The following is a 25,816-nucleotide window of genomic DNA, read 5'->3' as shown; positions in this document are numbered from 1 at the left end:
ATCATCAAATATATGAAGAATACACTGTAAATGGTGAACATTTAATGTTGGATAAAACACCGCACACGTCCAATAAGATTTACGGAAAGCGCCTGGAACTATCACGTTGAAAATATTCATTTTGATATTCAATGTTAACTGACAGTTATAAATACTAATATCAAGATGCCTTACATTAGCGTGCTTTATATTATATTTTGACAAGATACACATGTATACCAGAGTTATGTCCTTTGACTTGCAATGATCCAAATAAATTTCGATAAAATATGTGGGCGGGAGCTTGCTTTTATCACAACTGTGCATGAACGGACTCGATCCAACCGAGCTGCATTAATTTCAGTTTCGCGGTTTTGTGTGTTCTTTTGACCTTACAACATGAATCTGCATATACAGTAATGAATAGCTGTCATGGTCAGAAATTATCATTTCATACATAGAGATATTGAACGAGTGTAAGTTCAATATTGTACGAGTTGAATAACAAGAGGGCCATGATGGCCCTGAGGTCGCTCACCTGTATATAGCCCCCCCCCCCGGCTTTTATTTGTTGGTAGACACCCATAAGAAGATGTTTCATGCTAAACATCTAAGTTTTAGCTCATTGGGTTTTTCAAAAGAAGATTTTTTAAGTTTTTACTATACACATATAGTTAAAAACAATGACACCCCTGGGGCAGGGCCAGTTTTGACCCCCGGGCTTTTATTTGAACAAACTTTGTAGATATTTACTTAAAGATGTTTCATGCTTAATATCTAAACTCTAGCTATTTGGGTTTTTTCAAATAAGATTTTTAAGTTTTTGCTATACACATATAAGGAAAATCAATGACCCCCCGGGGCGGGGCCAGTTTTGACCCCAGGGCTTTTATTTGAACATACTTGGTAGACACCCATTAGAACATGTTTCATGCTAAATATCTTAGCTCTAGCTCTTTGGGTTCTTTAAAAGAAGATTTTTTAAGTTTTTACTATATGTTAAATTTTTTTTTAAATTGGATTTAGAGCATGACATGTTAGGAACGCTGAAAAGTGTGCTGTAACGGTAGCAAAATATAAACAAAGTAGTTTTTTGTTTTGCTATACCAAATACTTAATCACTATTATAATAGCAAATGCATAAGAAGCAAAAGATAGTTCATCATATGGCCAAAGAGCTTTTAACACTATCACAAGATACAAAAAAATAAAAGGGTTTTGAGAAATAAAAATGATACCACTTTTGGGGTTAATGGGCCTTTAATAGAATGTTGTTATCTTATCCAATAAAATGATTCGCATTGTTCATTTAAAAAAACATTCTTATCATCTTGTTTCATATTTTATGTAAAGAATAACAAAACGCAACTTAATACTTTGTATCCAATATTTATTGCACATTAAATCAATTTGTTTGGTAAAATAGAATATGTTTTAAGTAAATATTTAAAAAGGTCTTTAGATAAGTATTAGTAAAAGGTAAAGTGCAAATAATATTTTCCATGGAAAAAAGCAGTTCCACACTGACCCCTCATGTGTTAGTTATTTTTTGGTTGGGTCTTATGATGCATCAACACATAAAATGTCATTTGGGGACTGTTGGAGGAAGAACTAAAACAAGGGACATAACAATAAAGGTAAAGTGTGTTTTACGTCACACCAACATTGTAAAAGTCATGTGGAGACTGTCCAGCTTTACTGGTGGTGTAAGACCTCTTGTGCCCCCCTGCACATTATTTCAGACACAAACGGGCACCTGAGTAGAACCACCGACTTTCCGTAACCTTGTTGGATAGCTTTCTCAAATGAAGAATCCGCCGACACTTGCGACGCTCAAACCTACAGGGGTGAGAGGCAAGAGGTTCAACGACCTTAATCACTCGGCCACAAATGCCCCCATCCCATATGTTAAAATTCTTCTTTTATTTTCCTTTGTCATATAATGACAGTTTAACTTAAATATACATTGCTAAGTTAAGAGAACAATAACAGCATTGCATAGCTTGCTTGTACTAATATCATATGTTTGTTTGATTATGGTTTTACGTCACACTGAAAGAATCCAAAGTCTCTGTTGAGATTCGAATTACAGTTGTGAGCGTCAACTTGTTGACATGGATGCCCCCTAATATCATATACATGTCATATAAATTTGGTAATTTTAATGCAGACTTTTTACAACCGCAGTTATAATCAACACAGCACATTCAACTTTCTCTGCACTTAAAAGTTAGACGAAAGGCATACTGGGTGTTTTCGTAAAGGGAAAAAAATCAGTGAAATCAATGACTAATATAACTATATTAAGCTACAATAAACCAAAATAAGTAACCAAATTTGAAATTTTACATTCACAGAAAGAAGCATTTGTAAGATTTGAACTTTTTGAACAACAGTGTACAAAATAACATGTAAATACAAAATGCCTAAAAAACAAGGAATATAAAAACATTGACAGTTATACATCATACATGTAGGTTTAAAATAATGAAAATAAATGTTGTATTATTGGCACATAGTGGTATATATCCTCATTACAAATTCAAACAGTTGTTTTACACATTATACCTTAAATGAAAGCATAGGAAAAGCACCTACAAGTAAATGTACATGTACTCATAAAAAGATTTATGGCCTTATAAAACATACTCTTAAATATACTATTAGGAAGACATTTCAATTATTGTCATAACTTAAGTTATTTATCTTTTCAATCAGGTTTTTTTTATTGTTAATTATACATAATAGTAAATGACCCTTTAGGTCTCGATTATTCTAATCGATGTACCAAGCAGCTGAAAACATATGACCTTTAATACACACATGAAAAACATATATATGCCTTTAAGGTTTAATGGGTTTGAAGTACAAAAATAATGTTCAAGATATATGCAAAAGTTAATATTAAAAATTCACAATCAGAGTAATTATCACAAACAAATTTGATACAATGCCCTTTTTATATCCTATATAAAATTATAAAAAAGTGTTTATAAACATAGCAAAAAAAACATGTTAACGGGTTTAAACCCATACAATATTGTAATCTCATATTGGTAATACATTCAGATCTAGCCTTTTAACCAGTCTGTAACTACTGTATTCTCATTGGTGAATTCAAATTCAAATATTTGAATAAGCCAATCAGTAAACAGACAGTACAAACCAGTCTGTAACTACTGTACTCTAATTGGTGAATTCAAATTCAAATATTTGAGTCAGCCAATCAGAAAAAAAGATTGTACCGACTGATTTTTTAGCAGCTTAACTCCTAGACTGTCAATTTCTTTTGCACTGGATTTGCCCTAGCTTCGCTCATCTTTGCAATCTGACCAGGTTCTAGACTGGTGACAAAGGCTAATCACTCAGTTCCATCAGGTTAAAGGTTAAGGTCATGTCTAGTGTCAGGAGGTGTGGCCATTTAGCTTGGATTCCCGCCTTTCTTCCATTGGTACAGATATCCTCATTGTACTCAAAGGATCCGAAACATACCCTGCAAATTGTAAAACTGCTATATAAATGATACACAAATACATTTAATATTCAATCTGTTGTCTCTACAGTCTAGATTTTGTTATAAATTAATTATTCAAAAAGGTGACCATGCAATTTTGGCCATACCTTTACAACTATGTACTTTGTAAAACGTATTAATTTTCTATACAAAGTTATTTTTATTTCCTAAATGCTGTACTATTGAGATCAGCAAAATGTGAAAACAAATAAAGTGAATATGAGGTCGAACATTATGGACCATGATAATACTGTTAAAAATAAGAAAATATGACATTGGTTGTTCTTTTCCATGTTCTATTACATGAATATATATATCATATAGTTTACATTATAACATATCAGGTAAACATTACTTCATGTAAAAGCAATACTAAACTAAGATATTATCAATACCTAGAATGAAATTTTATGTACTGTAAAATCAAATATTTCCATAAGGCCTAAATTTCTTGAAATCAACAAGTCTGTATAATTAGCCAAGGTTAATATTTTGGGGGAAATTTTCTACTTTCAGTTCTGTTATATTTGTATGATACGTAGCAAAACTTAATTATCTATAGGGTACAGATATCAATGATAAAATCAATACCCACCATTTTTATCAATTTGAGGAAAAGGTAGTCTTGGCCGCATATCCTCCATACTGTAAAAATAACCAAACAATTCAACATGTTAACATGTATATTCTACCAGTATTCTATCAGTGTCATTAAATATAATATCTCTAAGCAAACAGTCATTGATTTTATTATTATATTAAATATTGAAGATTTTAACATTCTCTAATTAAAAGCAACAGTTACAAATGTGCAGTTTTATAAGCAGTGTAAGCAAATAACGTAAAAGGCTACAAGTATACCAGTTCCTAGAGGCTTCCATCTCCCATCTTGACTTTAAGGCACTGACATTCCCAACAAGTGGAGGCGTGGCCCTACCCTCGCCGTCACCCTCATGGTCACGTATCACAGCTGGGAGGCTGGCAGACAGGGGAACTTGCTGGTACTCTGGTGGGTTACTCAACATCATCACAGTGGGAGAATGTTTACAGTCTTCCAGTATAGGGAGAATCTCAGCAAAATCTGGTCTATCCTAATAGACAGAAGATTTTTTTATTCAGTAAAACGATTTCAATTACGTTGTAAATTAATGAAAATATTGATCACTTACAGATTTTTAGATATGACATTTTAGTAAAGCTTAAAATACAAAACTGATATTTTTTTAAACAGGGTCTTTCAAATAGTTCTATTTGAAAGACCCTGTATTAAAATATAATTCTTGATTTTATCTTCCATTAAACAAATCAAGCAGTAATCAACCTAACAGGATGACAGGATATGTATTATTACCTAGAAATATATTTTAATGAATGCAATTGATTCAAAATTGCCTCAGCTAAGAAGAATACAACTGTTAAATAATACTACTTACTTCTGGATTCGGACTCCAGCCTCTATGTAGAAGAGCAACTAATGGTTTAGGGAAGGTTACAGCTATTGGGGGGCGTGTCTGGTGATAGGCCATTTCCGCTGCTGCTGCAGCTGTTTATATAAATTATTATATAAAGATATTATAGAAACATTTAGTAAACCAGTATCAAATGTGTATAAAGAAAATCTCAATTAGAATTTGTTTTGAATATACAATGCTGTTTTCACTACAATCTATTTCATTGACCAAAATCTCTTAAAATAAGCTAAGTAACTGGAATAATTGTTAAAATTTAATTTTGTAAAACAAAAAACATTCTTATTTCAGGCACGAATGGGCATCTGAGTAGAACCACTTACGTTCCGTAAGCTAGCTGGATAGCTTCCTCAAATGAATGATTCTAAAGTCCCTGTCAAGATTCGAACCCACAGCAGTAAGGGGCAACGACCTTACCACTCAGCCATGAACCCCCCTAAATCTTTTAACCTTTAACCTGCTGGCAGTAACTATATCAACCAACGCAACCAGTGCAGACCAAGACCTCCGCATCTGTGCCATCTGATCATGGTCTGCACTGTTCAATATTCAGTCAGTACATATTTCAAAATTTTCCCTAAATATGATGAATAGCTTGGCCCAGATTGAAAGACAGGCAACTCCATTTTAGATATTTAGTTCAAAAAGGTTTTACATAGAAAAATTTAGAAATTTTTTTATTTGGTTTTATGTTGCACCAACACAGTATAGGTCATATGGCAACATGTGAAGGTCAAGAAAGAGTTACCTGGTTTGAGATGAGCAAATGGTAATTCCCCAGCAAGTAACTCCCACAAACATAGGGAGTAACTGAACACATCTGCCTTCACACTATACTTTGTACACTGTGTAAATATTTCTGGTGCCATCCATCTAAGGTTCTGTAATAAATACAAAACTGATATGACATTTTGTCTTGATATAGATCATTCTTTACATAAAATCACAATCTTTTCTAGAACACAGATTCCCTCAAATTTCACTGTTTTGTCAGTAAATTTCAAATCTATATCCCCCTCCCCACCCCTTTATGAATAAGTAGTTTATTAAAAATAATTCAATTTATTCTTTACAGCTATGAGAACTAACATTCTCTTTTCCAGATGAAACTTCTGATTCTACAGCATACATATCTGTAGAACAATAATTCATGGTTACTTGGTTTAAACCCTGATTCAAAATACCATAGATTATTCAATTTGAGTAGCAAGGGGTTAAACTCAATAGTCAATACCTAGATTTCTTTTTTACAGTGTTGTCATTGCACCACACAACCACTATAGGTATCAGGTAAACATATTGGTTAACTTATTTTACAACACACTATACACAACAAACAGTATACTTACCCCTGGTTGTTTTGTCATATTATCTTCAAGGGTGCGTAAAAATTGAGATTCTGAAATTATAATCATTTACAAGATATGAATTTCAAATAATTTCAAATAATGTTATTACATGTATGTTATAATACTGTTACTTTTGACACAATGAGTGCAATGAAAGTTACTGAGATTATAAGATTATAAATACAATAGATACTTTTTTGACTGAGATATTTCTAATCTGATTGTTCAGTTCTAAAGCTACCAAAACTTGTTCTTATGGTGGCAAAAGGCAAGCTTTTTAAAAAAACATTAAAACTTTATATTTACCTTTAAAGTTTTCTTAAAACATTAATTTTATGAAATTTTTTTTGCTATTTTTTTCATCAATGAACATTTTTTTCTTTACTGACATTAAAAAATGAGAATAAGAAAAACATAACCAAAACCAATTAAATTTTGACAAAAATTAATACTGTATTAATTTCATGATTAAGGAAACATTTGAAGATATCAATGTTACAACTAACCACCAAAGTCAGCCACAATGGCGTGACCATTTTCCTCCAGCAGTATATTTTGACTGTTGAGATCTCTATGTATCACAGGTTGTGTAAGATTATGTAGATAGTTCATACCCTTAGCAACATCCATCGCTATGATCAACTTGGAGTGTATATCTATCAGTCTATATTGTAAATAATAGAACATAATAATATGAAAATTTTTATACTCTTCAAACAATACATAACTAAATGAATCTTGTAGCTTAATGTTAGAATATGCATATATCATGGGGTGCTTCAGTTGCTTGAAGATTTCATTAAAACATGTAACAATACATAGAGGATATTCAAGTTATTTCTGCAAATACATGACAGTGACGGTAGCCACAGGTGAAATATGATAATTTTCATACCACAAGATGAAAATATATCCTGTATTTCTAGAAAAAAAAACCTAAAATTTTCTGTTTATTATAAAAAACATTTTTCTTTTTTTCTTCTTCTTTTTTTGAAATTACAATTTGAAAGCCTATTGGGCAAAATAAATATTACAATAGGTTTTTTTGCACAGAACTTTGCATATCCCACATCAGGTCATTTACTAACCCTGTAATTATTTATATCACCTAAAGAGTATCAATAATGGGGCTAATAAATTTTATTTTTTATTTAATTTCATTTTTTAATTTATAGGAATAAAATTTAATTAGAGCTTAACTAGGAAAAAATACATCCCTTTTTTGTCAGAAAACAATTTGGGGGGAGCCCCCGTACTTTTTTACTTGGAAATTTGCAATTAAACAAAATACATAATTAGTTTTAGAAAAAAAATGTAATATAAACATCACCAATATAGTTAACAAGTAATAAATATCAAATTGATATTTTATTTCATCTTAAAGCTGCTAATAGTTTTATATGTTTTTATTTTCAGAACTGTTATATGTTAGTAAATATGTTTTATGCCTTTGTTATTGTCGGTAAATAGCTTATTAGCTAATGTTTATTGTAATATGTAAACCGACTTAAAATAAAGTTTCTTGTATCTTGTAAATTGAATTGAAGAAACTCCCCACTGAGGTAAAAAAGCTAAAATAATAAAATTTCAATTTCTTACATAAATCAACTTGGACACTTAAAACAAAAATGTATGCAAAAGATGATTAAGAAATATACTCAGAAATAAATTGTAATCATAATTTTGTCTTATTCTTAGCTCTTTTTAAAGGAAAGGAAATGCTTTTCAATTTTGGATAATTTTTCACAATTAGAATAATTAATCTTGTAAAAAAACAGAGTGAGCGAATGATCTGCAATTTGCACACAAGTTATTGGTATTGACATACATTAAACAGAACATTAATCTCAAAAAACTATTTCCAGTTCTGTCATGTCAAAAAACCTCAATGGAGTGCCTTTAAATAAAAATATCTAAAAAAATAATTGCGGATATCGACGGGTCCTAAAATTTTTGAATAGGGGGTTAGTTTGAAAACACTCAACCTCTTACAAAAAGTAACATCTGACTTTGGGGTTCCAAAAAAAGCTTGCTTTATTCTGAAATATCAAATTAATCAAAAAGTAAGTTTTGAAAAACTAAAATAGAATATACTAAATGGATTTAATCCCCCAAAAACTGCTTCGGAAATTTAAGTTATGTAAAAGAAAAGTTTTAAAAAAATTTTAAAAATAGATTATGGGTTTGGCAATTAAAAAAGTTTGGGGTATTTCATTTTCCTTTTTAATTGGGTTCCCTTGATAAGTTTTTAAATTTCTCTGTAATAAGTCCAGAAAGACAAGGAAAAGGAACAAAGGGCAATAACTCTATAAATACTGAAGATGGAGTTATAGTTCTTGTGCACTGCACTTCCTCTTATTGTGATTGACCATTGTATGAAGTTGTTTTGAATTCCAACCAGTACATTTTAAGTTATGCTCCAGACAAGGAAAAGTATCAAAGGACAGTAACTCTGTATTTTGTCAGATGGAGTTATGGCTCTTGTGCACTGCACTTCCTTTTAATGTCCTTGACAACTGTATGAAGTTGTATTGAATTCCAAACAGTAGTTTTCAAGTTATGCTCTGGACAAGGAAAAGTAACAAAGGGAAATAACTCTGTAATTAGTCAAGATGGAGTTATGGTTCTTGTGCACTGCACTTCCTCTCAATGTACTTGACCATTGTATAAAGTTATATTGAATTCCAACCATAAGTCTTCAAGTTATGCTCCGGACAAAAAAAGCAATGGAAAAGTAACAAAGGGCAATAACTCTGTAATTAGTCAAGATTGAGTTATGGTTCTTGTGCACTGCACTTCCCTTAATTGTGCTTGACCATTGAATGAAGTTGTTTTTAATTCCAACCAGTAGTTTTCAAGTTAAGCCCCTGACAAAAAAAAGTAACAAAGGGCAATAACTCTGTAATTAGTCAAGATAGAGTTATGGTTCTTAAGCACTGCACTTCCTCTCAATGTGCTTGACCATTGTATGAAGTTATATTGAATTCCAACAATTAGTCTTCAAGTTATGGTCCAGACAAAAGAAAGCAATGGAAAAGTAACAAAGGGCAATAACTCTGTAATTACTTTAGATAGAGTTATGGTTCTTGTGCACTGCACTTCCCCTTATTGTGTTTGACAATTGTATGAAGTTGTTTTTAATTCCAACCAGTAGTTTTCAAGTTATGCCCCTGACAAGGAAAAGTAACAAAGGGCAATAACTCTGTAATCAGTCAAGATAGAGTTATGGTTCTTGTGCACTGCACTTCCTCTCAATGTGCTTGACCATTGTATGTAGTTATATTGAATTCCAACAATTAGTCTTCAAGTTATGCTCCGGACAAGGAAAATGCAACGGACGTCTGGACCAACCGACCGACCAACCAACCGACCACCGGGTGACTCCTATATACCCCCCCAAACTTCGTTTTTGGGGGTATAAACATGTGTTTACTAAAAATTACAAACTTTAAACTCAAAAGAAAATGAATCGAGGGACACCATTTCCTTTGTTACAAATTAGTTTTTTCTTTCTTCAAAAACTCAAATTGTTTTGTCCATATAGATTCCTGTTTAATTTTAACTTTATAAACTATAAAAGATACCAAATAAGAAGATGTCAGTACATGTACTTCAATAATGTATTACAGCATTTTTACAACATGTTAACTAAATGCACAAGTAAGTGTTTACAAAAGCACAAACATGTGGTTTCATACAACATGCCCTTGATATTGCAGCAGAATTCATTAGTTACTTGATTAAAAACCGTGATAAACTTGTCGGCACTAATGCATCACATAATTTTTCACATTGTTTCCGGAAAACAAAAAACATTGACAACTGAATTTTAATTCATTTTCAGCATTTCAAATTTGTTTTACACGAATCAATTTTTAATTTCAATAATTTCAAAAAATCATTTACAAAAAACAATAAAACAATGCTTATTTAAAACACAGATAAGCCATTTTTCTAATAAATTAAAAGATGAAATAAATCGTGGAACTATCCCCTTCAGTAAATAGATGCTTTTTTTTCTCACTCATTTCAATACCTGTATAATGATATATTTACCTTTTAACAGCAACCACCTTTCCTCTACACCTGCCTTTATACACCTTCCCAAATGAACCACTTCCTATTACATCATTAAACTCTATATCTGATATAAGAATATGAAACTGATGAGGCAGATCAGCTCGTAATTGTAACACATCTATCTTTTCTGTAATATACACAAATATATATTATATCCAAGCTATCAACTTAAGTTGGCAGTAAGTTATAATCAAGAGAGGTACCTATGGCTTCACAGCCTCTTTAGATAAAAATTCTCTTTGCTGTGAAATATATATATTTCAGTTGGTGAGTAAATTAACAAAGACAATTTAGCCAAATTGTTAATGTGTCACTTTAAATTTGTATGTGGCAATCTTAAAAAGAAAATAATAATGATAAAGGAAAAGACAAATAGAAGTGATTATTTCATACCTTAAATTGCAATATGATTTTTATTTTTAAATATCAAAAATCAAGTAAAGACGTCATAGCTTGCATGATATGGTCAAAGCACACAATGACTTTGTCACATTCTAAATCTATATCTACTAATTTTGTCACAGAATGTACTTTACAATCTTGTCTATCCATTAATATTTGTTAATTTATTCCTGGCTTATTTGATTTACAGACATACAATGTCAGAGAAGAACACGCAAAGAACTCACCTCGTGTCATGCTCTTCAACTTGCCTATAGGTGAAGGTACGGAGACATATGACCCCTCCCCACCAGGCTGAGAGTAGTCCCCATGTGCTGACTCATCCTGAGGTCTCTTATGATGTTTGACTAGAGTTACTATTGCATCATGCCCTAAAATAAACCAAACTGATTGCATCATATCTCTAAAATTGAAACCCAAATTAAAGGGACTCCAATGAGGTTTTTAGACATGACAGAACTGGAAATAGCTTTTCCGAGATACTTGTAACAAATAATGTAAGTCTGGACCATTTGATCATTTTTATGGTATAAAAGGACCCCTTAAATGAAAAGGATTGCAATGCTTTTTGCTAAAAACCGGCAATGTATTGTACACAAAATTACACACAATTCAATCCTGAGTATGTTTCCTATGTAATCCTTTGCAGGGTGTGCCATTATGTGCTTCAGATTTTAAGAAATTTCAACATCAAAACACAAAAATGGAGCTACCAACAGTATAGAGCCTGGTCAGACTGCGCTGGCCTGGCTATATACTGTTGGCAAAGACTAACCATTTTCAATATTTCAACAGTATACGGGTTTATTTAGCAAGAAGAAGAAACCCCTGTGCTAATAGATGACGGTCAAACCATATGCTTTAAATGACATCATTCTGGCATGGGGTTAATGAATGAATTGGTCCTTAGGATAAATTCATTTCAAAGTTTTAAATGAAGATATAAATTCATAGACTTATAAAAGAAATTAGTACTAAATGAAAATAATAGTTTTCGTAATCTCTTTCTAAAATACAATCAATTAATAATCTGTAGAGGATATTGAATGAGTAAATTTTTTCAGTACTGAATTTATTGAACGAGTTGAATAAAATTATAGTTATGAACCTACAAGAATATAACAATCGATCTATCACATACTGTACCTAAATAAGAACCATTTTTCTGTTAAAACAATCATTATTTAACACCCCGTAGAACTTTTTAATGCTATGTTTGTGCAACACTAGTGGCATCATGTCAAAATATATGCATGGTCATGCCATACCATTTTTATTGAGTCACAAAAGCGGTACCGCTATCTGATAAGCAAGAATAGAACCAAACACTCCCTGTCACAGACATGAATATCTAGCTCTCAGATAACTGTTTAGCAGAAACTCATCAGAGCCCTATTATCACTGTGAACAGATACCATCCAGCTAGAAATTCCAGTCTGTACTGGCAGCCAGTGTAAGATTCTTCTAATCTAGCTGTAAGGTAACTGTATAACTGAAACTCATCACAGCTAGATATTCCGATCTTTAGCAGACGCTGATGTAAGATGGTAATAATACAAAATAATATACCTTGCTGAAATGCCCACATTAGAGCTGTCTGATCCTCCCTACGCTCACTACCTCCACTCTGATCACTGATCGATGCCACTAGATTTATATCTGCTCCTTTCTCCAGTAAATACTGTACAACACGTATATGACCATGGTAACAAGCACTATGGAATGCTGAAATATTTTGTACATAAGGAGATCATTTTTTCTGGCATGAGTGAGCACCATTTTCTCTGCCAAATTGGTAGCTTTCTCATATGAAAGAAACCAATATATCTTGCAGTATTCAGGGATTCAGATCAAATTTATTATTTACCCTTTCACACAAAGTAATTCTCTGTTAAAACTAACATTTAATCAGTCAATTAGCCAAAGAAGATAAATATTTTGCAAATATCTTATAATCTGTAAAATAAATCCATAATTCTTGTAAAAACATGTAATCAAAATTGAGAAAACATCACTTTGTGCTCTTTGACAATGGTCAAAGGCAGTAATTGAGTTAAATCTTGTATCTGAGGAGTAATAGATAATTGAGATAAATAGTGTATCCAAGGAGTAATGGATAATTGAATTTGAAGATGTCAACTAGAGGATGCTTGACATGATCTTATACTATCAAATATACATACCTGTATGACCATCCTTGCCTTGATGGTTTATCTTGACACCTGGCTGATCTAGAAGAAACTTTATCATATCCAAACTTTTACCACTGGTACATGCACTGAAAAACATAGATAACAGAAAATTATAAAGATTGAAAGGTTAAGCTTATAGATCTACAAATATAAAGAGGATATTGAATGAGTGTCAGTTCACTACTGAATTTATTGCATGAGTTGAATAAAATTATATTATGCGAGCCTCTGGCGAGCATAATATTATATTATTCAACAAGTGCAATAATTTCAGTAATGAAGTTACACGAATTGAATATTCTATCACATACCCAAAATAATGACTGTTTAAAGTGAAATAAGAGTCATTTTTCATTGACGCGCCTAAAGTATAATGCTAATATTTAGCACATCTTTACACTATGTTTGTATAATGCTAATGACGTCACGTCAAAATATATGCACGGCCGTGCAATACCATATACCAATACCATGCAAAATTGGCACGGGTGTTTGATAAATATGTAAATGAACTAAAATAATGTAACAATTCATCTTAATATACTATCAACATTGCTGGTGAGCAGATAAGCTCTGTGCTTCGGAGTCTACCCTACAATATTTCAGTTATAATATGACTAAGCAAGACTTTATTCTACAGGAAAAGTATACAAAAATATCACCAATGCAAAGGCGTTTCACTAAAGATGTTTTCTTTTGTTATACTATCAAGTCCTGTCCTAGAAATCAGCTGTTTGACAACTTCCACTTTACCATTGTAACATGCTCTGAAATAGTGAAATATATTATTTTATTACAGAATATTATATAATCTGGCATCATAAAAATATTTTCAGAGTCACTCGTCCGAGCTTCTCTATCCAACATGCAGGCAACATTTTTCTACTCCTCCTGCATCAGATTCTCTTAAATTCTACTTGTAATTACGAGCTGACAAGTGTGAATTTTTATCTTTGTTGTAATTCTTGACTAAAGCGTCTCAACTATCATTTTTTTAGTAACATAGGTATCATCATGGTGTTGTTGGTTTTGTATGATTTTTACATGAGATGGAAACATATTACTGGTCATACATATGATTGTTAAAACATAGGTGTCAGTTTATAAAGAAAATGTCTAAAGCCAAATGGTCATTTTAAACCCATAACTTGCAGATCTTGTGGAAATTATTTGCCCTGCTTTCAATTTGGAACAGTCCATTTGAAGTTTAAGGGAGATCAATTTCAAAATACAAACAATTTAGCTACCAACAGTATAGAGCCTGGTAGAATGCATGGATAAATAAGCTGGCCTGGCTCTATACTGGTGGCAATGGCAAATCATAGGACATTAATGGTTAACTGAAATACCAACACTTTGAATATCATTATTAATTGATATAAGTATATTTTCAAATGTAGCATGTATTTTGTTCAAATGTTCTTATGTATGTATGTAATGAATTATAGAATTTGATTGATGTTCATTTATGATAGATTCTTGTCAGCAAATACATGAAATACAATAAAAAGATTTTATTGAAAACTTATTAAAACTGTTGTGTGATCACAGTTAAATAAAATATGTTTGCAATGAATATCTTCATTTCACTATCTAATAAAATTATGTATCAATTAAAAAACATGTTTCAAGCAAAACTTACAAATGCAATGGCGTGTCACCATAGATATTTACTACATGCGGGTCTGCTTTTTGCTCCAATAAATAATGTAGCACCACAAGATGTCCAGATTTACAACAAAAATGTATGGGAGTGTGTTCTTCATCATCTTTCACATTTACTATAATACAAAAATATAATGCCTTGAAAAATATTAACAAAACTATGAATTCTATTTTTTAAAAGACTTAAAGCTTCTGTGACGAGGCTGAGAAGTGATGTTCCTTCAGACTTGACAGAGGCGGTATGGCCGTGTGGATAACAAGTTGGACTAGTAATCTCAGGATTGTCAGCCACGTGGGTTCAACCCCGTCAGGGGCAAGTCATCGTTTCCGTGAGCAAGAAACTTTACAATTATTGTTTGGTACTGGTTGGTTCAAGGAGTGGTTTCAAGAGTGTTTCAATAAGCTTATAGCTTCCAACACAAACAAACAAAAATAAATTAGTATAAACTATACAGTTAAGTTGTAGATTTGTAATCTTTAACCCCACACTTCTGTAGCTTGCTGAACATTTTCATGTAAGGCGTCTGTTCAGCTTGATATCAAGTAAAAATTAAAGAGAAAATATTTCCAGGTCATAACATTGTCACAGTAGATATAACATTAGTCATACTAAACAAACTCACCATTAGCCTTGGATTTTCCTGTCCCTTCAACAAGATTCTGTGTGACCCTAACATAACCTTTGCCAGCTGCCAGGTGTAAAGGTCGGTCACCAACACTGCCACTAATGTTCACATCTGCACCGTGTTTTAATAACACCTCTACTACCTGTGTATTTAATCAAATTAAAAATACGTCTAAATATTGAAGAAAATTTTTTGCAAGAAAGAGGCACATTAAACAATAAATTCATAGACATGGATGAATATCCAGACTCCATCCAAAGATTTTAAAAAAATCAAATAAAAATGATAACATAAGAAAACTGAGAAACTTTTGTCATTAATTCTCTGAAACCATTATTGAATTATTATCAAATTCATAGTTGGCCTTTCTAAAGAAATAAAAATTTGTTTGTTTCTAAGTCATAATGTTGCAGATTTAGTAATGGCATTATATGGTCTCTGACTTTAAGTCACTCACCAGTGTTATCATAAATCATAAATTTTAATAGATGTATGTCAAAAATATACATATAACAAACCTTATCATGGCCGAAGTTACAGGCTATATGTAGAGGTGAGAAATTGACAGCATCTCCCTGATTTATATTAGCATCATGCTCTAACAGACATAGGGCAATCTGAAACATAGAAATGTATCTTTACTAAATTCATGATTATAAGCACATTGTGTAATACATCCATATATTAGTAAAAGAAATAATCATTCACTTAAACATTGCACCCTATTGAACTTATTTAAATAACATTCTTGCATACAGTTCAAACTCAGCAGAGCAGCACATTTTGAAAGACAAAATATTTTGGTTGTTGCTTTAGAGAGGTTTGATTTACTGTGAAATGTTTCTTTGGAAAGAACAGAAAGGTAATTCTTCTACAGAAAGCAGATCCATGCAGAGGTTTCACTGTATATCTATGCTAAGTTTAAGTTTGTACATATATATCTCCTATCTTGAATAAAGATCTCCTTTTATCAAAACAAGTATACAGTCCAATTTAATACAGCTGATGTAAGTTGAATTTGAAACATAATGTCTTTAAAGTTACATTAAATAAATTTCATAAAAAAAGAAATAGCGACATTTCATTAATAAATTGGGTTTCATATCGACTCCAGATCTTATTTTGGTGTCCAGGCAACCAAAATGAGTTTAATGAGCATACAAATGTGCAACCTCATTGTGGCGAATTCGGAAGTACAATTTCTGTTTGCATGAGAAACTCCGCCTTCAGATCATCCGTACATCAATATTAAATGAACAAACATGACTATAAGTAGCAGTCCTAATTTAACGGTATATTTCCGCATTGTAACGGATATTTTCATACAAATTTAATCTTTTTTATGAGATGATTATTTTTTCTGAACCACAGGCCTAGTGCACCGTGAAGCTTAAACGGTAAAAGTGTGTTTGCACAAGAAAATCTTATATTTGCTGTGTTCCGGATAGCAACTATAACTCCGTGACGTAGCGCATACACGAGCTGATTATAGTCTTCATTTGCATGTTAAAATTCGTATACAAACTTTAGTGTTACCGTGGGGTTTTCCATTTAAAATCCTAATTTATGAACAATATTTGATGAGATTTACAACGATACTGTTAAAAAGGTTAATGAAACTGTAGAATGCTTTGTTTTTAGGCCGACGGCAAAAATATTTTAACATATTTATTTAATGTAACTTTAAGAAACAGCAATTTAGGCCTTTTAACATTTCCAAGAAACATTTACGGCTGACTTGGAGATGGTGAAATGCTATGAGAGCCGAATTGTGGTGTTCCATCCATACTTTACTACAAAGAAGTGTACCAAATTATTGTAACATTAGTGACACTAATGCATAATAAAGGAGAAATACATTTATACAAGATATGATTAAAATATTTGATGATAAAGCATGGACAATGTACAAATTTACCTCGCTATGTCCACACATGGCAGCTATATGTAAGGCAGTAAGCCCACTATTTCCTGTCTGGTTAACATCTACAGAACCTTCTAGTAAACCTTGAACACAATCTATGTCACCCTAGAGTCAAACAAACGAAAAGAGTTAATAGCAAAGTTATAGCACGAAAATTGTACAATGCAGAAGTTTTAAAGGGCAAGATGGATGGATGGATGGATGGATGGATGGATGGATGGATGGATGAATGAATGAATGAATGAAAGAATGAATGAATGAATGAATGAATGAATGAATGAATTCATTGCATTTCTGATTATTTCAAAAAGTAGCAACAAATGGAAATTGTACAATGCCAAAGTTTTTAAGGGCAAAATGTTTAAATAAATAAATGATATTCGAAAAGTTGCTTTTCAGATTATTTTCAAAAGCAGCAACACCAACTCAAGACAGGCTCAGACCAAAAATTACTTGCCTTCAACAAAGCTTAATAAAAATAAAATATAACACCACTGAGTTTTTAGAGATGATATCATCAGATTCTGAATATTGTTGAGTTTGTGGTTTGTTTGGTCGGTTTTTACACCAAATTTTTACACATTTTGGTCATATCTTGGCAGTACCGATCCTTCTACACAGCTCTCCTGTATAACTAACCAGAAATATTACCAATTTCTCCGCAAATAACCAACTAATAATACCACAAGATTTCTGAATCAGCAGTGAGAAACAAAAGAAAGTTAGGCTCAAATGTCTAGGATAGATTGTCACGGACAAATTTTACCTTGCCCAAACATCGACCCGGCCATGACAATGTACAAAGAATGACTTACCTTATAGGTAGCTAGATGTAGGGCTGAGAACTGATTCTTGGACAATAATCCAGGCTTGACACCTTTCTGTATCAACACTTCTATCAGATGTTTGCTGCCTGTCATATCAAATATTGCAATTTTTTTAAAACATGTTTTATTTGACAGGAAAATCAATCATTGTTAAAGATTAAACTGTTATCAAATGCTCAACATTTTTGGCTATGTAAACTGATCCTTTCATAATACATGTAACAATTATTTACCAGCCAATTGTTTACCTTATGTAGCCAGTATTAAAAGCAACCTAATTTTTCCCTACAAGTTTTTTTTAACTTCTTCAAATGGAATAGTACAATTAAAAAATTTGACAGTATATGAAGTTAAACACATACAGCGGCAACTGAATCTATTCATGCAGCAAGTGCAAAAGAAGATCAGCTGGCACATGTGGCCATAGTTTTCAGTTAACTATTCAGCCATTATTTATGAAATTTTCCATGAAAATGATAAATGTTTTTGTCCAGTTTGAATGATGGTCAAGCCCAATAAAGAAAATTAGTGTGTCACCTGAGGATCAATAAAATTTTCCCAGTAAATGTTAATATGAGCCATATCTAGTCATAAAACACAAAATACTTGAGACGGAGACATTTTTGAGTGAGACTAAAAAAAGGATTGGAGCACCACACTAAATACCGTATTCCGGTATATACCGGACAAGGTGCTTGAATGATAAAATGCTCAAATCTTGCTTTTTTACCCAACGGAAAGAACTTTAACAGGTCTAATTTATCTTTTCACACAGATTTATGTATGATAATGAATGAAAAATGCAAAAAATTGGGGAAAAATTGGAAAATTTGTTTTACAAATTAGAGTTTTATGAATAAATAATACTTACCTGACATTACTATATGGATTTCTCTCTCTTGATCCGCATAATAGACTCATATCCGGAAGATAAACTTTTGACCTCTAGTAGGTCACTTCCGGTAGAAACCCATGCTTGATTCAGTATCTTTATCTGGCGAAAGTGTTCGCCAACAAAATACTAAATGACTAGTGGGGTAGGTCTCCCAGGGTGGGTAACATGTAATGTCAGGTAAGTATTATTTATTCATAAAACTCTAATTTGTAAAACAAATTTTCCAATTTTATTTCATAAATAAACTTACCTGACATTACTATATGGAATTAATTAGATTTTTATAGCAGTAATGTAGGTGGTGGGAGTCATTTAACACATATTAATCTATAAATTCCCACCAAAGATCTTAGTAAAATATACATTTGGATACATACATGCATATGTATTAATAAAATATATTTCAAATTTGATAATTTACTCACCACATAGAGTAGAGTGAATGCAGCAAGACTTGATGAAGACTTCATAACAATATTCTTCCCAATTCTCATAAATACCAAATGAAGTACAAGTACTTCTTTATGTACAAACACATCCTATACAAGTACTTATTTAAGTACATCTATACAAGTACTTATTTAAGTACATAAGTAAAAAATCATAACAACCCTGCGATCCGCAAGATAGGAGATACCACACATTATATTCAATATATACCCAGCTGTGTGCCATCACAGCTTCATGAAATCTACATTTACTGGCTTTAAGTAGTATTTAGTGAAAGTGGTCTCCCTTGACCAATCTGCCGCTTCCATTATCTGTTGAAGAGATGCACCTTTGAATAACGCCCATGAAGGTCCAATGCTACGTGTAGAATGTCCACTAATTTTCCCATAGATTTTTTCTCCTTTTTGTAACAAAATTTGATAATGTCCACTAACCATCTTGAAATTGTATGCGCGCTGTCACTGGTTTATGTGGTTTTTTCATAGATAAAAAATAACTTGATAATATCTTGTCCATTTTCAGAAATACGAAAAGGTTCAGTTCTTTTTAAATAGTAAGTTAAACAACGTTTAGGGTTCAAAAAACTTGTTTGGCAACGCAGGAACAAAAATGTTTTTTACACACAATGATTTGGTCTATCCTGCTTAGATAACCCTGGTCTAATAAATGTAAGTCCATGTTTTTGAACATTAACAGAGCCTTCACCTAATTGTAAGACTGTAGATCGCTGCAACGTCTAAAAGTTGTTATAGCCAGTAAAAAACAGGTTTTCCATGTTAAATACTTCAATGGTACATCTCTCAAAGGTTCAAATGGAGCTTTTTCCAGACATCCTAAAATGAAAAGAAGATTCCATTCAGGCACAAGTTTTTTAATTGAGAGGACGTTCGTTAAAAACAGCTTTAAGAAGGCGAATAATAAAAGGATGTTGACCTATAGGAATATTCTCCACAGGTGCTAAAACTGATGATAGCATGGATCTGTATCCATTAATAGTGCGATATTGTAAGCCTTTTTCAAATAAATGTGTCAAAAAGTCTGCACAATCAGTTAAAGAGGCTGTATATGAATCAATTTGCCGTTCACAACACCAGCTACAAATTGTCTGAACTTAGATTTATAGTCTTTTTGGAGTACCATGTCTCCAGGATTTGGCCCAAAAGTTTTCTTGCTTTTTCAGAAAGGTTTTTTGACATGAACTTTCGGTCGATAACAACCATGCAGTCAGACTCAACTTCTCTGGGTTGGTATGAAGAACCCTCCCTTGCATTGTGTTAAAAGAGTCGGAAATGCATGGAAGTCTCAATGGACATGCTATCAAGAGGTTTAGTATCTGTGTGTACCAATGTTGTCTCGGCCACTGTGGAGCAATGAGAATCATAGTGCATCGGTATTTCTTCAGGTGACTGAGAACTTTGGGAATAAAGAGGCAATGGCGGGAACGCATACACAAACATGTTCTGCCATGCAATTGACAGGGCATCCTGAGCAAAGGCTTGTGGATGGGGAATCCAAGAACAAAACAGGAGAGTTTTCTTGTTCTTGTGAGTGGCAAAAAGATCTATCATTGGTTGACCCCAAGATTGAATATTTTCTCTACTACAGCACTGTTCAGAGACCACTCTGTTTCCCTTATTAGTTCCCGACTAATAAGTGTCTGCTAACACATTCTTTATACCCATTATATGAACTGCTTTTAACTTGATATTGTTCTTCAGAGCCAAATGCCATAAATCCCAAGTTATACTGTTCAGTTGAGCAGACCTTGTCCCCCCCTGATGGTTTATGTACTGACAAACTGTAGTATTGTCCGATTTGACCAGTACATTGCAACCCTTCAAGTGAGACAGGAACTGCTGAATACTGAACATCACTGCCATCATTTCCAGACAGTTTTATGTGTAATAACTTCTGTGTTATGGTCCACTGACCCTGACAAGTTAGGTTGTCCATGTGACCACCCCAACCCCATTTGCCACTTGCATCTGTGGTCACTGTAACTGGAAAGGCATCTTTCAGAAAAGATTTGCCCCTTGCTATGTTTTGATCCAGTAACCACCAATTTAGATTTAAAAATCAGCTGAGGAGTTAAAGGAACCACATGAGAAAGAAACCATTCTGTGTGGACTCCAATGCTGAAGCAAATGCAGTTGAATTGGTCTCATGAACAACCTTGCATTCGGAATCATTTCTAGACAAGATGCAATTGTGCCCAATAATATCAGATAATGTCTGGCTGTTGTTTGACCCGCCAGAATGTTTGACACAGATTTTTTTAACTTTTTTAATCTTTCTAGAGTTGGAGAGACACTGCCGTTTATCAAATCGAACTGAGCCCCTATGTAAGTCAACGACTGAACTGGTACTAATTGTGATTTGTTTTTGTTTACAATGAAACCTAGTCGATAAAGGAGACTGAGAACTAGTGCTCTGTTTTTTAGAAGAAAATCTTTCTTTTGATTTACCAGTAACCAATCGTCCAGGTAACTGGCAAGACGCACATTGAGCTTTCGTAGGTGGGCCACCACTACAGATATTACTTTGACAAAAACTCTTGGTGCACTTGTCGACCGAAACAAAGTGTGCGAAACTGGTAAACAACACCTTTGTATTGAAAGCGGAGATATTGCCGATGACCCTTGAATATCTTTATGTGGAAATATGCGTCTTTTAAGTCTAGAGTGAGAGCCCAGTCTCCTTTCTCGACAAGGTTCAAAACTTTTGATAATGTGTCCATTTTGAAATGTTGTTTGCGGAGATACTCGTTGAGGGGTTTCAAGTTTATGACTGGTCTCAAATCCCCAGTCTTTTTTTGTCACTAGAAAACAACGTACTGTAAAAACCTGAATGAATTTTGTTGGGAGACACAATTTCTATAGCTTTTTTTGTCTAAAAGATTGTTTATTTCTGTGTTTATAACAGTTTCGTCCTTTAAAGGAACTTTTTGTAGGTTTTATACCCTGAAAAGGTGGTATTTTTAGAAACTCCAGTTTGTAACCGTGTTGGATTATTTCTAAAACCCATTTGTCTGTGGTTATTTTCTCCCATTCTGGAAGGAATAGTGAAAGTCTCCCCCCAACGGGTATCTCCGGCCATTTTGCAATTATACTTACAGAGTCATTTTCCATCTGATTTTGCCAATTTTCCTCTACCTGGAAAGGATGTTGATCGTCTTGGGTAACTACCAAAACTGCCCTTTGACTTATATGATGACTGCGGTCTGCTGTCAGTTTTATCTCTTGACAGTCTTGGGATACGAAAATTATCCCACACTTAGAAGTAGAAGCTGACGGCCTGTCAAAAAATCTATCTGGAGTAGGTCTTTTACTCGAATCTGGTTGGGCACCCGAGAACTTCCTTTTAAAGCCAGACCTTTTAACATCTGGAATTAAATCGTCAATCTGTTTTCTTTTTCTCTTTTGCGAGCTTTTAACAAAGACTCTAAACCGGCCAACCACACACCCTCACCAGTTAAAGGTAAATTTAGAAAATTCCAAATTGTCTGGTTGCTCAAAAAGAGCAGTATCTGTCATAGCTACCGATCTTCTGATAACATGGTGGAACGCCCCTGAACGACCTAACTGGTCAAGAGCCTTAGTTTGACATGGCAAACACATCTTTAACATGTTGGGTTGCCTTCTCTTTATTGAAATCGTCTGATTCCAGAAACTGTAGAAAAATTACCTAAGCTCTGTTGGATGTACATCTGTATAATTAAACCTAGACGAGCTGCTTGTTGCCCTTTGTAAGCAATTTTTTCTACCATTTTACAAGGTTGAGTAAATAAAGTCCTGCCTTTACTTTTAACAAAAGAGGCTCTGTTACCAAAACGTTTAGTTAAGCAAACATTCAACTAAAGAATCAAGAGGAGGCACCTGTAACCATTTTTTGATTCACTGTCCACAGGAAAAAGATCAAAATTTTCCTCAGAAAAGGCAGACAGAAAATTTTGGCTCTTTACATCTGTAACTGTTATTTAACACTTCAATTTGTGATGAATCTAACACCAAACCATCTTTTTTTTCATTTCTTCTTAACCAGGGCATCATCCCAAACATGTCCACGAGACATTTCTTTTGCATGTCTGATAAATGTTCTTCTCTTTGTGAAAGAGCACTTGCAGAATTTTCTAACTCACAGTCCGATTTTTCGGAGTCATAATCACGTGGGGAAATTTGTCCATGAGCCATAATAGAAACTTGATCTTCTAAATCACTTTCATTATCGCTAAATAATCGTCTTTGTGACGAATTTTGTACCGAAAACCGTCGACTTGTTTGTCAAGTCCCTAGAACTTCCCTCACGAGGGCGAGACTGTTCTTTATCTAACATTTTTGTGTAACATGTCTTCAATAACAGAAAAACGTCTACTCAATTCATTATACTTAGAATGTTTTTTTACCCTTTTTCTTCTTACTTGACCTTGAATGGTGAGGAATTTCACTCGATCCACGAGGCGAGTGCGACGACGTGTTTGTCACGTCGGAACCACTATCCGAGGCAAGTTCTCCTTCTTCCGCCGATTTATTCGACGCCATAATCCAATAGAAGTTGAATAAAACGAAACTCAACTAATAAAGTAACTTTCTAAGTCCAAAGACTTTGAAAAGAGTCTAAATTCACGGAGATGCGAACACTTTCGCAAGATAAGAGAAACTGAATCAAGCATGGGTTTCTACCGGAAGTGACCTACTAGAGGTCAAAAGTTTATCTTCCGGATATGAGTCTATTATGCGGATCAAGAGAGAGAAATCCATATAGTAATGTCAGGTAAGTTTATTTATGAAATAAAAATAATATTTGTCTATTTCGTGATCATGATTTCTGCAAGCGTCTAGAGGTACTGCTCCAATCCTGTATTGAGTTAAATCCGACATTTTTAACATGTCAAAAGCTGCAAATCTGGTTGGGGGTACATTAATTTAGCATGTATTTTAAACTTTTGATTTACAGCGAAGAAAAACATCATAAAATAAATGTAAAAAAAAAAATACTTTTATATCCTGAAAGAAGATATAAAACTATTTTTAACTATCATCATGGTTATGACTTCAAAATAAAGTCAGAATGTACCTACCCCCTGATAAACATGCTATATGAAGTAATGTGAGCCCAATATCTGTCTTCTCATGTGCATTTTGAATTTTTATTAAACTGATCACTTTTGCTGTATCACATACACTGAAATATACATATTTCATATGTCATGATAAGTTTCACTGAAATATACATAATTTATATGTCATGATAAGTTTCACTGAAATATACATAATTCATATGTCATGATAAGTTTCACTAAAATATACATAATTTATATGTCATGATAAGTTTCACTGAAATATACATTATTTATATGTCATAATAAGTTTAACTAAAATATACATAATTTATATGTCATGATAAGTTTCACTGAAATATACATTATTTATATGTCATAATAAATTTCACTGAAATATACATAATTTATATGTCATGATAAATTTCACTAAAATATACATAATTTATATGTCATGATAAGTTTCACTGAAATATACATATTTCATATGTCATGATAAATTTCACTAAAATATACATAATTTTCATGTCATGATAAGTTTCACTGAAATATACATATTTCATATGTCATGATAAATTTCACTAAAATATACATAATTTATATGTCATGATAAATTTCACTAAAATATACATAATTTATATGTCATGATAAGTTTCACTGAAATATACATATTTCATATGTCATGATAAATTTCACTAAAATATACATAATTTTCATGTCATGATAAGTTTCACTGAAATATACATATTTCATATGTCATGATAAATTTCACTGAAATATACATAATTTTCATGTCATGATAAGTTTCACTGAAATATACATTATTTATATGTCATGATAAGTTTCAATATGTCATGATAAGTTTCACTGAAATATACATAATTTATATGTCATGATAAGTTTCACTGAATATACATAATTTATATGTCATGATAAGTTTCACTGAATATACATAATTTATATGTCATGATAAGTTTCACTGAATATACATAATTCATATGTCATGATAAGTTTCACTGAATATACATAATTTATATGTCATGATAAGTTTCAAGTTAAAAGACTAATTTATTAAGTTTTAAGTAATAATTATCTTTCCATTTTTTTCTTGGCATACAGTACACAAGAAGTTTCACAACATATTTTAAGTACATGTACAAGGACTAATTTAATAACTTTTAAGAAATAAATTAACTACCATGTTTTCAAAGGCATACAGTACACAAAAAGTAAATCTTACTAAAATGTTTACAATATCAACCTACCGGAATTATTTCCATTCTTAATCAGCATAAAATATTTTCAAAAATAACAAAAATAAGTTCCTTAAATTATTTTCTTATATTAACCCAACCAAAACATAATCTCAGATTATTAATTATTCATTA

The 25,816-nt window shown here is 32.5% G+C and overlaps 1 protein-coding gene across 1 annotated transcript in view; it reads right to left on the bottom strand.

Moving 5' to 3' along the window:
• Window positions 1-1,352: 1,352 nt before the first annotated feature.
• Window positions 1,353-25,816, bottom strand: part of LOC132755680 (serine/threonine-protein kinase TNNI3K-like) — a 28,531-nt gene continuing 4,067 nt past the window's right edge. The window contains exons 4-23 of the mRNA XM_060746575.1: window positions 24,450-24,553; window positions 18,016-18,113; window positions 17,195-17,305; window positions 15,795-15,893; window positions 15,274-15,418; window positions 14,628-14,766; window positions 13,648-13,752; window positions 12,977-13,071; window positions 12,363-12,518; window positions 11,021-11,164; window positions 10,368-10,518; window positions 8,297-8,350; window positions 8,059-8,074; window positions 6,818-7,097; window positions 6,312-6,361; window positions 5,711-5,843; window positions 4,927-5,036; window positions 4,355-4,584; window positions 4,089-4,138; window positions 1,353-3,472 (exon numbers count right to left, since the gene is read on the bottom strand). Coding sequence (XP_060602558.1) covers window positions 3,384-3,472; window positions 4,089-4,138; window positions 4,355-4,584; window positions 4,927-5,036; window positions 5,711-5,843; window positions 6,312-6,361; window positions 6,818-7,097; window positions 8,059-8,074; window positions 8,297-8,350; window positions 10,368-10,518; window positions 11,021-11,164; window positions 12,363-12,518; window positions 12,977-13,071; window positions 13,648-13,752; window positions 14,628-14,766; window positions 15,274-15,418; window positions 15,795-15,893; window positions 17,195-17,305; window positions 18,016-18,113; window positions 24,450-24,553 — 2,359 coding nt within the window. The 3' untranslated portion in view covers window positions 1,353-3,383. The remainder of the gene's footprint in view (window positions 3,473-4,088; window positions 4,139-4,354; window positions 4,585-4,926; window positions 5,037-5,710; window positions 5,844-6,311; window positions 6,362-6,817; window positions 7,098-8,058; window positions 8,075-8,296; window positions 8,351-10,367; window positions 10,519-11,020; window positions 11,165-12,362; window positions 12,519-12,976; window positions 13,072-13,647; window positions 13,753-14,627; window positions 14,767-15,273; window positions 15,419-15,794; window positions 15,894-17,194; window positions 17,306-18,015; window positions 18,114-24,449; window positions 24,554-25,816) is intronic.

The sequence above is a fragment of the Ruditapes philippinarum genome, unplaced genomic scaffold (assembly GCF_026571515.1).
Source record: "Ruditapes philippinarum isolate M1 unplaced genomic scaffold, ASM2657151v2 ctg546_1_1_1_1, whole genome shotgun sequence".
Lineage (NCBI taxonomy): Eukaryota > Metazoa > Mollusca > Bivalvia > Venerida > Veneridae > Ruditapes > Ruditapes philippinarum.
Note: the sequence above shows the minus strand (reverse complement) of the source record. Positions and strands in the feature narration are given on the sequence as shown.